The sequence below is a fragment of the Poecilia formosa genome, unplaced genomic scaffold (assembly GCF_000485575.1).
Source record: "Poecilia formosa unplaced genomic scaffold, Poecilia_formosa-5.1.2 Scaffold52, whole genome shotgun sequence".
Lineage (NCBI taxonomy): Eukaryota > Metazoa > Chordata > Actinopteri > Cyprinodontiformes > Poeciliidae > Poecilia > Poecilia formosa.
The window spans coordinates 1830056-1844692 of NW_006799991.1; the positions used below are offsets into that span (position 1 = coordinate 1830056).

Below are 14637 nucleotides of genomic sequence, written 5' to 3' on the forward strand. Positions count from 1 at the left end.
CACACACACACACACACACACACACACACACACACACACACACACACACACACACACACTTCCCCAAGGGAGTGATTACTGTACCCATTTTCATTTATGCCAGTCAGAAGTGCAATCATGCGAACCGCCATTTGGAAACACACAAACACTCTGCTTCGCACACTCATGGCTCTGGACGGGTCGAGCTCTTGGTACAAACAACAATCCTCGTGCTCCCTAAGTCCATCAACCAGAGGGAGACATGGGTGTTTTTCTTCCACCTGACTGAGAATCAACTCGGCAGGAGCTAAGCATCAACAAGGCGACCGCTGCTGTGATTAAAGATGAATTCTGTGATTTTTTTTTTTTAAGTGAAGAAAAGTTTATTTCTGTGTTTTGACAAATATAATGTCCTCCACAGGATTTATTGGTACCTTTGGTAAAAAAAAAAAAAATAAAAATGCCTTAAACCAAATGTTATCTCACACTGGGAAAGAAAACAAACCTTTAAGATTTATTCTGTGACAAAAAAAATAGCATTTTAGGAAATAATTGTTTCTGTGAAATACTGATTTTTCCTAAAAAAAAGTAAACACTACCAAAGCAATTTTAAAAGTAAGATTTTTTTGTTATATTGATCAGGGTTTCAAGCAACTTCTAATTAATAATTCACAACTTGTTTCCATGGTGATAGAGAGGCCTATTTCTTTTAGCCACTGACCTCTAGGCCCACATTTATCTCTGCACAGTGAGCTTACTGGAGAATGGAGGATGCTGTGAATCTGTTTATCATTGAATAACCCAAGAAACTTTTCAGGAGATAAAAAAAAAAAGTAGTTGTTCAATTCTACCAACCAATGGAATATGAATAAAGTTTTTACTTCAATCTGCTCCTTCTTAAAAACGTTAGGAGGAAATGTGATAACTAAAAATGTTGGTATGTTAAATCTTTTAGTATCGGAACATGTTGGTGGTTTTAAATTATGATGAGGGACCAAACGAAATCATTCTGAGGGCTGGATGTGGCCCCCGCGCCTCAATTTGGACAACCCTGATCTACAGGGGAACAAAAATCCCTCTCTCTCTGTTCCACCGTCGTGTTATTGTGGAAAGTTTCTCTGCTGACTAGAGACAGCAGGTGTGCCAATAAGTGTGACATCAGTTATGTTGATTAAAAGGAAAACAAATCTCAAAACTAAATTTAATTTCCCACTGGAGATGTTTTCAGCCTGTTTACTCGTTTTTTGGCAAGAGTTGCCAAACACGTGTGGATTTCACCAGATAATCGGAGGCGCTGGAGGTGAAGGATGCTTCTCTCAGTGGCGTCACCTGCTGCAAATGGCTGCTGGCGTCTTGAACGTTCTAGAGCAGGGGTCTCACACTCCAGCCCTCGAGGGCCACTGTCCTGCAACTTTTAGATGTGCCTCTGCTGCACCACACCTGAATAAAATAATTAGGTCATTAGCAAGGATCTGGAGAACAGATCTACACAAGGAGGAGGTAATTAAGCTATTTCATTCAAGTGTTTTGTACCTGTGGCACATCTAAAAGCTGCAGGACAGCGGCCCTTGAGGACTGGAGTTTGAGACCCCTGTTCTAGAGGGAGTTTATCGTTTTGAAGCCATGATGTCGGATCGATTCCTGGGAAAGCCGAGTTCGGGGTCACGATTTGTTTGCTTTTTGTAACGTCTCCTTGCCTTGTTTTCCCAGACAAAGTCGTCCACGACGCTCTGTGGAGAATCCTGAGCCCGTCGACTCCACGCACTTTTACTCCACAATGTCCAGTCTGCAGACCACCACTGCCTCGTACAAGGAAGAAGAGAAGGACGATAAGGTATCCGACGTCTTAAAAAAATAGTTCTGTTTCACGGGTAAAGTTCTCATTCGGTGCTTTGTTTGGTTTCGGATGCTGGTTAATAACGCAGTGTGAAACCCGCTTTATTATTTTTACTGGATCTATTTGCACAGTCAAACTAATTCCCTCTCCTTATTTCTGCTCAGGTGGTGGAAAATGTGTTTGGAAGGGAGTCAACGGTCATATCCAACCTGCAGCACTTCACCAGCTATAAGATAGAGATCATAGCCTGCAACCATCCCACTGAGCCCAACCGCTGCAGCATGGCCACCTATGTCAGCGCCCGGACCATGCCGGAGTGTAAGGACCCTCTCATATATCAGCTCATAAATCTTTACAAGTTGGTTAGATGTTTAAAAGCTACCACCGATCTGCTTGTTTGTCGAACTTAAAGCTAACGCCATAGCATATATTGATGTTTGAGATGAAATTAGCCCCACTGAGATGCTGCTCCTAATGTCCAGTAAAAGCAGACGACATCCCGGGCCCGGTGACCCATGAGATTGTGAACGAAGAACCTCCCCATGTGCTTGTGAAGTGGCACGAGCCTCCATCGCCTAACGGCCTCATCATCCTTTATGAGGTGTTCTACCGCAAGGTTGGAGACACGGAGGTAAACCTCTTCGGCTGATGCAGATTTACAAACATGGTGCTCACACCAGAAATCTAAAAACTCTGAGAAGTATTCCTACTACTAGGCTTTATCCCATCCTATCTATCCATCCATCCTTTTTGTCAATGGAAAAGAAAAAGAAAGTGACTTTTGTGTGCACTTCGTATCAAAATTGGATTCTGGTTCTGGTAGACAAGGTGCACATCTGTGACAGTGAGCGCATTTGGCTCCAGCTGTTTCCTTGCTGCAGATGTGTGATTGAAAGCCAGCATTAGCAACAGCGCTGTTGCCAAAGTGACAGAAGCAGGAAGGAAGGTTTCAAATGCAGCACCTCAAACTATGTCTGCACTGCAGAGGAAGCAAGCAGTCAAGTCACAGATATGCAGCCTAAACATACTGATCTATAATTGATTAAAAATTCTTTTCAGAGCATGTTTTAATTAATTAACCAGGTTGTACCTTTGTGGCAGACGTAAAGATATTTTGTTGTTCATGCAGTAATTGTTATACAGCCAACATTTCTTAAAATGAAACAAGCACTGCTTATCTTTAGCCTTTATTTTGTAAGATAATTCATTCATTTTGTAGCATGAATACTTTGAAGGTTTGAGTGCTGGGGCAGTGCACAATAAATTAATTTAGCCTCTTATCAGAGCTTTTAAAGATGAACGTTTGAATTAAGGCGTCATGCATCATTAATTGTGTTTTCTAAAACTTTACATATCTGTAAATCCACAAAATAATCCAAGAAGCCTTTTTTTTTTGCAAAATAATGCCCAAAAAAGAGTTTCAAGAAAATGAAGTTTTCCTGAAATAAATAAATTTCTTAGGTTTTGGGTCATTTTGGTTGAAAGGCAGCTTTTTTGTGGCTGCATTTCCATCTATATCTGAAGTTTCTCTCCTGCATTTAAATATAGATTCATTTCCTTTCTTAAAAAATCTGCTTGAACACAGGATCAGACCAAAATGTTTGGTTTGAGTCTTTTACTGAAAAGATAGTCGAGCATCAGCGTTTGAAATTGTTCATTTTTATCCAGTGTTTCTTTCCAACTAATTACCTTACCTCTCATTATTTGTTAAGCAAACTCATACTTTTCCCCCTCTTTTTTTTCCCAGCCCCACTCAATTTGCGTGTCACGGCTGAGCTACGAGAAGTTCGGTGGCACAAAGCTCACCCTGCTGCAGCCTGGGAACTACAGCGTGGTCGTCCGGGCTACGTCGTTGGCTGGAAACGGATCTTTTACAGAAACCACATACTTCTTCATGCCCAGCCGTAAGACAAGATGACATCCAGCTTTACCAGATGTTTACAGTTCCCTTTTCTTCGTAATGCGATTCATGGTTTGCTGGATTGACGTTCAGAGCTATGCGTTTTCTTACTCACCGTCTTCTGTCTTCCTGCAGCTGATTCAGGTATAGCTTGGATTGTTTCCGCTCCGATCGTCTCCTCCATCTTGCTGTTGTTCGTGGGAGTCATCGCCTTTTTTGCCTTCAAGAAAAGGTAAAAATTTCAATAAACTTTGTCCCAGACAACATCCCATCATCTCTAACAATACAGCCACGAACCTCAATGTGTTTTATTGGGATTTTTGCTGGTAGACATACACAAAGTAGCCAAAATTATAAAGTGGAAGAAAAAAATCATGCATGTTTATCAAGTGTGATGTTTATTTTGATTTTGATGGTGTTTGTTGAAGGCCTCAGAGGTTTTTTTTAAGGCCCTTCACTCTACTGATATGAAATAAAGCAGAAGGAACTGGACTTTTCACTTGTTGATGTTCAAAGTATTTTTTTTTATCTGAAGTTGCATCCTTTGCAACAAATGCTGAAAATGCTTGTGTTTTCATTTAGGAGGAAGTTAATTATTTGCTTATCTGCATCTTTTAACATATATCAAAAAGACTAGTTGGTTAATTGAATAATCTGCAGAATGTGCCTTTTTTTTTATCCAATGAATCGATTAATTGTCAGGGTAATCAATTACTAGCAGCGTCTCACATGCTTTCTGCGCTTGTTTTACAGGCAAACTGAAGGTCCATTAGGAGATCTCATCACCTCACCAAATCCTGAATATTTCAGCGCCAATGACAGTAAGTCCAACCTGTACCCTGTTTTGCTCTTTCCATTTTCCTAAGTATGTTGGCACCGTGAAGAAGAACAAGAAGAAGAAGTCAGCTCTAGGTCTGTGAAGGGTTCCTGCAGCCATCCGTGTTGTGTTTTTTGTTGTTTTTTTTTTTGTGTAGTGTATGTTCCCGATGAATGGGAGGTTCCCCGGGAAAAGATCACGCTGCTCCGGGAGCTGGGTCAGGGCTCCTTCGGCATGGTGTACGAGGGAATCGCTCAGGACATCGTCAAAGGAGAACCGGAGACGCGCGTCGCCGTCAAAACTGTCAACGAATCGGCCAGCCTGAGGGAGAGGATCGAGTTCCTGAACGAAGCGTCGGTCATGAAGGCCTTCAGCTGTCACCATGTGGTACGGGCGAAAGCCATCAGCGTCCGGCACGCCGAGGCAGCTCGCTGACTCACAGCTTTTTGCCATGTTGCTGAAAGCAGCATGAGCACATGTGACTCACGGAGTCATGACTCGCTTGTTGTGCTGAAGCTGCCATATTGACACGCAGCTAGACTCCAAAGCAAATGTTCACACTCTGTGAGCGATAGTGCCTGCCATTACTATTTCATTACACAACCTGTGGAGGAGCAGTTAAGCCGCCGCGCGTCCGCGCTGTCGGCTAAAAGCAAAACCGTGTTGGGATGTAGAGGAGGAGTTTTATTATTTACCTGGGGAGGAGGAGAGATAGTCCAAATTGAGCATTGATTTGTAAATGTTGCAACTTGTCTGCATAATAAAGACTCTCGCGCAGATCCGGGAAAATATTTATATTTAATGCACTTGTAGTCAGTGAATAATATGCAAGCTACTGTCTATTTTTATACGTTTTGTGTTTTTCCAGCACTTTAGATATATAACGTAACAATATTTATTCAATTTAATGAGTTGAATAATATCTGGTTAAATTTAAACATTTAAATGTAAATTTCACACTTTCAATTTCTGGAAAATGAGCCGTTTCAAAAACCTTCTAAATGGGTCGTCATAAATCAGCACTGCCTGTCACCTAGCAACCACAACGGAATTCTACCAATCACCTAGCAACCCCAACAGATTTCCATCCGTCACTTTGCAACCAAGCAGAGCTCCAGCACATTTGGTCAGCTGGTTTTACCCCATGTGTGTACTATACAATGGCTGCTGGAAAAGACAAGTGTTGCTTGACTTACCACCCAGAAACTCCTTCCTGCATCCTTGTTGGTTGTGCAGGAGGCCCCATTTCTGCTTTTCAAAGATGTATGGTTGTGTAATTGTGCGCCCGTTTGCAGCCACTTTCATGTGTGAATGTAAACGTTGAGTTTGTATATAAAGTGAAACGGCTCATTCTGAAAGGAGGTTCCACATAGGCAGAACCTTTGTGTCTGTTTGGAGACACAAATAGTCTCATCATCCAAGAATGATTTTGTTTTAAAAAACGTAAAGGACATGTTTAGTGTTGCCCAAAGACCTATGCTAATGTGTTCAAGGAAAGCACAACAGTTCACCTTCACTGACATGTCTGCTGAAACCACCCCTAATAAAAATAAGTCCAAATAATAAATAACAAATGTTTAAAAATGACTTTAGTCATTTGTATGCCTTTTTTAAAATATTTTCAATGTGTTTTTAGGTTCGTCTGCTTGGAGTGGTGTCCAAAGGTCAGCCCACACTGGTGGTGATGGAGCTGATGACTCATGGTGACCTGAAGAGCTACCTGCGGAGTCTGAGGCCAGACTCTGAGGTTTGTTTGTCCTCCCACCTCCACATCACCATTTTTATTATCAGCAAAGAGAAAATGTTCCCTCAGCCTGTTGGGATTACAAACAGACTGAGTGAAGGGAATAACTCTGGACAAACCATGAAGACGTTTGTTGTTTTATGTGCGTTTTTTTCTCTCTAGAACAACCCGTCGGGCTCCCCGCCGCCCACTCTGAAAGACATGCTCCAGATGGCAGCAGAGATCGCAGACGGCATGGCCTACCTCAACGCCAAGAAGTTTGTGCACAGAGACCTGGCGGCCAGGAACTGCATGGTGGCGGAGGACTTCACTGTCAAGATCGGAGGTCCGTGCTGGTTTTGTTTTTCGTGATTTTTTTTCCCCCACTGTAAGCCCAGCGAGCGTGAGCGGATTTTCCTGCATGCTGACTCGTTATTTGCCTCTCACCCAGACTTCGGAATGACGCGGGACATTTACGAGACAGACTACTACCGCAAAGGAGGAAAGGGCCTGCTTCCTGTCAGGTGGATGGCTCCGGAGTCTCTGAAAGACGGCGTGTTCACCGCCCACTCCGACTGCTGGTACGTCACGCCTCAGCCTCCCCCCCGCACCGACGCCGTCCTGAAAAAAAGCCTTTAGTCATGTTTGTATGGCTCGGTTGTTTGCAGGTCGTTTGGGGTCGTGCTGTGGGAAATCAGCACGCTAGCGGAGCAGCCTTACCAGGGCTTGTCCAATGAACAGGTCCTGAAGTTTGTGATGGACGGAGGGTTCCTGGACCGACCCGACAACTGCCCCGAGAGGATGTAAATAGAGATTGTTTTTCCTTTCTAGTAAAAGTAAACAGAATCTTAGCAATAATTCTCTTTTCCATGAAGTAATTCTGATTTTAATTTCTTTACTATGACTTATAAAGCTCGTGCATCAAGCTAGTTGCGTTATGTCTGTGTGTCTTAATTATCCTAAATTGGACAAAACTTCAACATGTATGAATAATTTTGTAAAACTATTTTTTGAGGTGTGATTAAGGTGTTAATCCGGTTTCGTGTCTCACAAACCAGGCACAGCCTGATGCAGATGTGCTGGCAGTACAACCCCAAGATGCGGCCGACGTTCCTGGAGATCATCGAGATGCTGCGGGACGACCTTCACCCGACCTTCCAGGAGGTTTCCTTCTTCTACAGCGAGGAGAACAAAGTCCCCGAGACGGAGGACTTCGACCTGGACCTGGACAACATGGAGAGCATCCCCCTGGACCCGTCGTCTTATTCCCAGAGGGAGGAGAGCTTAAGCAGAGACAGCGGGCCCTCGGTGGCCCTCAGGGGGAACTACGAGGAGCATGTCCCCTACACACACATGAACGGTGGCAAGAAAAACGGGAGAATCCTGTCGTTGCCCAGATCGAGTCCTTCCTAACACCTCCTGGCCCCCGAAAAGACTTAGCAACACTTCCCTCGCCCCCACACCTCCCGTCTTTCAGTCCATTTTTCTGTACCCTGCAACCATTTTCTAACGATTTTCTTACTCTTAGAGAAACTCTTCAACAAAAAAAAAACCGACAAAGAAAAAAAAAAAAAGACACGGATCTCAGGACTTTGAATTTTCTTCCTCACGGCTGCCAAACCAAGGCAAGCAAGGGATGCAAACGCCTCTTTTTAACTTGCTCCACGACACATCAGACTTCACATTACCCAGGTTTGCGGTAATAGATTAAAAACGTGTTTCCAGGACTCCTTGTGACGGAAACAATAATAAAACAAAAAGAAACGGGGAAAAAAAAAAAAAATCAAAACTGTGAACACAACAAAACCTTAGATAACCAAGAAGGCTGCTCGACCTTCCCCACCACCCTCCTGCCGAACTGCATTTTCCACACTTCTGTGCTTTTAACTTTTTTTGTTTCTCCAAATCTTTTTACTCTGATGGTGGCCTTTTTTTTAAAAAGCGTGGCCTATAAACTAAAGAATCATGTCTAAGTAAATTCCTTTTTTTTTTTTTTGTACGATGACTTAATCAGTGGGATGAATTGATCTTAGAACAAACATTTATTCCTGGAGGAACATTTTCTTTCGTCTCTTTTTCTTTATGTTTTGGTTCTGCAAAATTCCGAACTGCACACAGATTTATCTGGTGTTTGGTGAATAGTTTTAATTTATTGGTTTTCTTTCCCTCCTCTTTTTGTTTCTGTGTCCTCACTTTGTGGCTGAAGGATATTTAAACAGTTAAAATTTGGACAAAAGAGTTCATCAGACTGACCAATAGCTGCTGCTTTGATATGTTATAGTGGGTTTAGAAATATATATATATATAATATATATAGTATATATATAAAATAATGGCCTTTCTAAGCCAATGTTTTATATATAATATACTGTATAACATTGATGGGGTTTTGGTTTTGTAAATACTGTAGTTGATATTTGTGTTCATCCGATGCTTTGCTTGTGTTTTAATGTCTTTTTCTTCTTTTTTAATAATTATTATTTTTATTTTTTTAGCCCCAGAAGTTACACTAATCTACCGTCAGTGCTCTCTGTGTCTTAGGCATCCAGCCCTTGATTATTTCTTATTCTACAATTTTTTTTACTATCTTGGGGGGGATTTCCCATTTCTGGAGGCAACTTTACTACTGGAGAAACAATTGAAAAGCTTTACAAATGGGGGATTGAGGCCTTTATAGGGTCAAAGTGCTCCTGGTATGTGTTCGTCTGCCGTTTTCTCTGGTCGCATCACAGTTTGCCTTTTGATATGTTTGGCTTTTTTTGTGGAGAGAAAAAAAAAGAAGAAAGAAACTAAATTCAGTTGCAAAATATTTGATGTGGAAATTATGCAACTTTCGGTGTTTTAGTTCAAGTTTCGTCTGGGTTAGGGCTTGTAAGAAGGCAGGACGAAGTGGACGATGTTTGGGATTTAAATCAGGGAGAGTTTCTCCATCAAAGTCGAGGATTGATAAATCTCCCACGGCTCATTGCTCCTGCGCCGCCGTCGCTTCCTCCACAGCTTCCTGCCGGCCGCTGAACTCTCCTCTCCAAAGAGGTCTGGTGGAAATTTCCACGTTTTCCTGGCCGAGGGCTGCAGAGAGATGCAGAAAGTTCCAAACGTATTCACAGCCAGCAGTCCTGCTCTCTGTTCAGCACACCGGGTGGTGGGTTTGGGGGTAGGGGGGGGGATCATGAGTAGATTGTTAATCCTTTTCTCCTCCTTGCCATCACATGCAGTCAGAGCACGGCGTGCAGCAGCTTTCTCGCTCAGGACTGACATTCCAGGATTTTTGTCAAAACTCCCCACTCCCCTCAAAATCCTGTTACGTTGGGCTGTTTTGCCGTGTTCCTCTTTGGCCACCTGTTTTTTTTTTTTTTTTTAATAAGACAAACGCTCACTTTTCACCCCATAAATCTAAAACGTTCCTGTCAACGGCGCCAACGAATGAGCTAAAAAAGATTTCCATTCAGAGCAGATGGTGAGGAAACTCGTTTCTCTCAAATGGCATTTTTCTCTAATCCTTTTCTTCGAGGACACAGATACTGTGATCGTCGAGCCAGCTGAGCAGCGTTCATCTTTTAAAGGGTGGCCAAAGTCAGAGATCGCAGAGAAGCTGCCTCCATCTCTCACCAGTGCCTTTTTTTTTTTTATAATTTTTTTCTCTCCAACAAAACCAGAGCCTCGCATGAGGCTGATGTAACGCGCAGGAAACCGCTCCCGGTGCACTCGCTGTTGTTGTTTTTGACGTTACAAGAAAAGCGAAAGGTTTCGGATATGTTCTTTGACACGGGGAGTCGTGTTTGGGTCAGTGTGGACAGACCAGGGTCTGAATCGTTGCCACCTGGAGTCGTCTGAGGTTACGGTTGGCAGAAGGGGACAAATTTGTTGGTACAATTGGAAAACATGTGTGACTAGCCTTAAAATCAGTTGTTTCTGTGTTGCAGTAGCCTAGTCTCACTATGGATATTTTGGGCCTTTACAGTTATTTAGTTCAAGAAAAATCAACAGCAGTACATTTACTAGCTTGATTTTGTGCGCGGAAACATTTTTATGTTAATTTGGAAGCTAGTAAATTGTTTTGGACATTTTTCCTGCTGGAAGACAGATTATTGATACAGTCCACCAGCTTTTTGCTGAAATCTTTGCTAGCCGCGTCACCAGGAACAGTTAAGGACTAATTGGCCCGCAGCATCACAGATCCTCCTCTTTACAGTGGACATGAAGTTATTTTTCTAAGGTTTTAGTCTAATTTGACCGACGCACACGATTCCCAGAAGAGTTTAACGAACTCCACACAGTTTGTTTCGTTTTTACAGAAAGGCTGAATCTCTTCACCGACCACTTGGCGTGTGGATAGCATTTAATGGTTGCTATGGAGACTGGCAAAACCAGGAGGTCACGTATCCCCACAATTCCCAGTGAACTTTTTATCACCGCCATCATACCAACTATAAGTTTATTTAAATCTTAAGCACGCATAAGACAAAGAAATCCTCCAGATTATATATAAAATGATTATTTCTTATGGATCTGTTGGATTTCTTCTGTGAGATTCTGCTGCAGCAACAAAAAGCAGGACTTTATTTTAAGGCTTTTTGTTTTTCACACACATGTATCAGATTTAACCAACAAATTCGTCTGTGTCTGAATTGTTGAACAGTAATGCCAAGGATGTAAAGTCTTGAGCTCCATACTTGCCTTACCAGCTCCATGCTTGAGATATAAATGGGCAACAAACGATATTAAACCACACAACTCTGACGTATGAAGAGACATTTAGAATATTCTACCAATTATGCTTAAGGTTTCCAACACTGTCACACTACAGCACGCACTAGTGTGTAGCATGGTCTCTGGTCTCATCTCCATATGCAAATGTTAACTTATCTATGACAGTCTTTGGAAAAAAGCAACTATTTATTTCGAACTGCACACACTTTCTTGCTTTGATTGAGCGTCGGTGAGGTTCTGGGTGCAGGAGCTGGCTGTGAGCAGCTCTGTTAGTAGTTTGTAAGTAGTCGTCTTCGTCGTCTTCGTGTTTGGCCGGAGTCTACCTCAGCGCAGGAGGAGGAAACCGTTCAAAGAGCCTCAATCATCCCCACTGCCTGCTCAGCGTCACTACAGAGAAAAATCACCTAATCCCACATTTCACACACACACACGGTGTTAACTCTCCCTTGCCTTCTTTTATATACCCTTAGTTATTGCTTCGTCTTGTGTCAGGGGGAAGCCTTGCGTTATTTTGAGTTAAACACGAACCTTGGAGCTTGGTGAGCGGCTCCTCCTCCCGCTCCGCAGCCACAGGAGGAGGTGGATGACCTCCACGCTCCTTCTCTCTGCTCACATCTGATGATTTCACAGCAGATCCTGAGTGTCTCTGTCATGACCTGTTTGCAGCCAAAGCTAACGAAGCTCAGTCACGGACCTTGCGCTCTGTAAAACGACCTTTCCCGCGTTCATCCTCCTCTTGTCTTGAGTCTGATTTTTGTCGTCTGTGTATGTTTTTTTTTTCTTTTCTTTTTTTTTCTCAACTGTGAATATCAAGAGATGACCTTTTATTTTCTATTATCGCCATGGATACGGTGGGTGGTCTGTTCATGACACAGAAGTGCGGGCCGGGTTAAGCAGAACCTTTTCCCCTGCTGCTGCGGAGAACAAGCTCCTGACGGGGACAATCCTGTGTGCCATAAACAAAAACTTTTAACAGATTTAAAATCTTGATTGTAAATTTCCGTCTCAGGGAGGCGGCTCAATGCTTTGCCTCAAGAGCATAAAGAGGAGGAGGAGGAGGAAGAGCTACCTACCTTTTTATCTACTCCAAGTCAATTAAAGATAATCAGGAATCCTCGTCTCTGTGGCTCTGATGTGATGTGGTTCACACTGCCCTCTAGTGGCTCACAGGGGGCATTGCAGTGCCTTCTTAAGATTATTGGCACACCTTGACTCGAACTGTCCCCCCCCGACTGACCTGTCTCCAACAATCACACAAGATTTTCCATCTCCAAGCATTAAATAAAAACATGTTTGTTTTTTTTTACGCATTCTATTTCTTTTTCCTTTTGGCTGTAAATGCAGAAAAAAAAGCAAATACATTCTGTAATTTGTGACTAAGAAGAAAACAAAAGAAAAGCTGATGAACTCTACTCTGCTGAGCTCCAGCCTGCTTTGTTGATTGGATGAGAAATGTGCACCAGCTTGATGGTTTGATGTCTGTCTCCGATCCGTCTGTTACCAGTGGGAGGCCCAGCCCAAAAGCACACACACCAAAACAAAACAACAAAAGCGTATCATTTGGAAATCTCTACAATTATAATAAGCTCGTCAAACTGTAAATAGCAGCCAATGTCATCTGTCCAGAAAAATGGAAATAAAGAGAAGCACTTGGTTTTAGGGAAGGTTCACTAAACTCTTGGGTTGAGAACAAAGCAGATTGTGGTTTATTGTTTTTGTTTTACGCAGATATAAAAGTATTACATTATAGAGATGTTGATTTCTATTTTTTTAGCCAAAGTAGGGGAGGATAAATACAATACTTTTTTCTGACTGTAAAGTTTTCCTACTCTTGTACATGATGAATTTAATGTTATCGATGTGTGTGTGTATATATCTTTTTTCTAAATTTAAGATTATTGATTTTTCTTCTTTTTATTGTTTTTATGACCCGACCCACCGCACAGAAACATGCCCTCGTCTGTTTGTGTGTTTAATTCGGAGGAGCAGCAGCTTTCTAGTCTGAGGACAAGTTAAACAGGATGTGGCCTCAGACTTTTCGCTTCCCATAATCCCACGCTAGTGTTGTGAATGTCGGCCGCTCAGGCCCCACTCTTTGAAACCGAACCTCGGTGGAAGCAGCATGTCGACCAAGAAGCCTTCTCTCCTCTCACCGATATGTCTCCTGCTTTTTAACTTGTCTATATAAAACGTTTTTACTTGAAATTTGGAGAAAAGCTGGAGAAGACCACTGCTCGTGAACGTCGAGGAGGAATTCTGGGATGAGATCCAGAATAAGCTATAAAAAAAAAGAAAAGAAAAGTTAATTCGTGCTTTTGAGAAAGAGTTCAGCTCTCTGAAAGTCTGGAGGTGTTTCGTCTTGCAAAGATTGAAATGTTTGAGTTTGGTAAAAGCCTGTTCAAATTATTTCTATTTAGCAGATCTACTTCCTCTTATCATAATTTAGTCATCAGTTTACAGATCCTAAAAAAAAAAGTTTTTTTTTTCTTCTGAGATGATAGATGAGACTTCTTAACCTTGTGAATTGCCCTGTTTATTCAATTAAGCAAAGGTGAAATGAGTGGAGTGCCATCTAGTGGTAAAGTGTGAGATTACAGTTAACTTTTTTTGTTTTTCTCTCCTAATTTTACAAAGTACATTTGTTCCATGTACCTTCCACATATTTGCAAGGATTTTCAGCACGATTTGTTTTTCTAGAGGCTTTTATTCAAATCTTTATTTTTTAGCAGGGTCTCGCCTCACTCCAGCTCCATAAATCTACCCAAGTTTTTATATATTTATATATATATATATATATATATATATATATATATATATATATATATGTGTGTGTGTGTGTGTGTGTGTGTGTGTGTGCTCTGACTAAATCCTCCACAGTTTCATTTTAATTTATAAATTCAAACTGATCTCAGATAAATGATTGTAAATGGAGCCTCTTCATAGCGTTGAATCGAGCCGGTGGTCTTCTCCAGGTTAGAAACCTTCTGTCTGTCTTTGTTGTTGTCTGGCTGCTCCTCCTCATCCTCTCTGTCTCTAAGTGTCTTCTCTCGGTGCACATAGGTGGTTTCCCAGATTTCTGTGTGTAGTCCAGCAGGATACCTCTTTATTAATGTACATTTTATTGCGGATGTGTTCATTTTTGGAACATGTTGTGTATACATTATGATGAGACGTTGTCGTGACTGCAGACAGTGGGTGTAAATGTGTGTTTGTACAGTCCAAACCCCCCCCCCCCCACAGAGGCCTGCCCTCCTTCTCACCTCACACTGGATCCAGATGTGCCATGATCTGCGTTTGTGTACCACAGACAGCAAACATGTTGGAGTTCCTCTCGTTCACACGCATAAAACGCAGAGATAAACGCTCATTGAACAGGATCAAAAAATTGTGCCATGACTAAAAGAACGCTTGACAATTTATTTTTTCTATACGTTTTCAAACGGAGAGCCAAGTAGTGACATGCAAAGAAAATGTTGCAATGATATGAAAATAAGAAAATCTAGCTGTGTGTAAATTATTCAACAATTAACTGTTTATATTAAAATTATGAATAAAATTATTGGAGAATATGTGTCCGCTTGCAGTCCTTTGTTCCATGAAACTGTGTGGGGCCTTTTCAGATACAAACTCATAGATCTGGTTCCAACAACGATCAGAATCCGCAGAGGCAT

The 14637-nt window shown here is 42.0% G+C and overlaps 1 protein-coding gene across 1 annotated transcript in view; it reads left to right on the top strand.

The window, feature by feature from the left end:
• insrb (insulin receptor b) overlaps positions 1-13436 on the top strand; it is an 81173-nt gene extending 67737 nt beyond the window's left edge. Inside the window, exons 12-23 of the mRNA XM_007552728.2 lie at positions 1690-1813; positions 1981-2134; positions 2299-2447; positions 3564-3720; positions 3852-3948; positions 4470-4537; positions 4691-4920; positions 6170-6280; positions 6440-6602; positions 6708-6837; positions 6925-7059; positions 7315-13436. Of these exons, the coding sequence (XP_007552790.1) occupies positions 1690-1813; positions 1981-2134; positions 2299-2447; positions 3564-3720; positions 3852-3948; positions 4470-4537; positions 4691-4920; positions 6170-6280; positions 6440-6602; positions 6708-6837; positions 6925-7059; positions 7315-7669 (1873 nt within the window). The 3' untranslated portion in view covers positions 7670-13436. The remainder of the gene's footprint in view (positions 1-1689; positions 1814-1980; positions 2135-2298; positions 2448-3563; positions 3721-3851; positions 3949-4469; positions 4538-4690; positions 4921-6169; positions 6281-6439; positions 6603-6707; positions 6838-6924; positions 7060-7314) is intronic.
• Positions 13437-14637: the final 1201 nt, after the last annotated feature.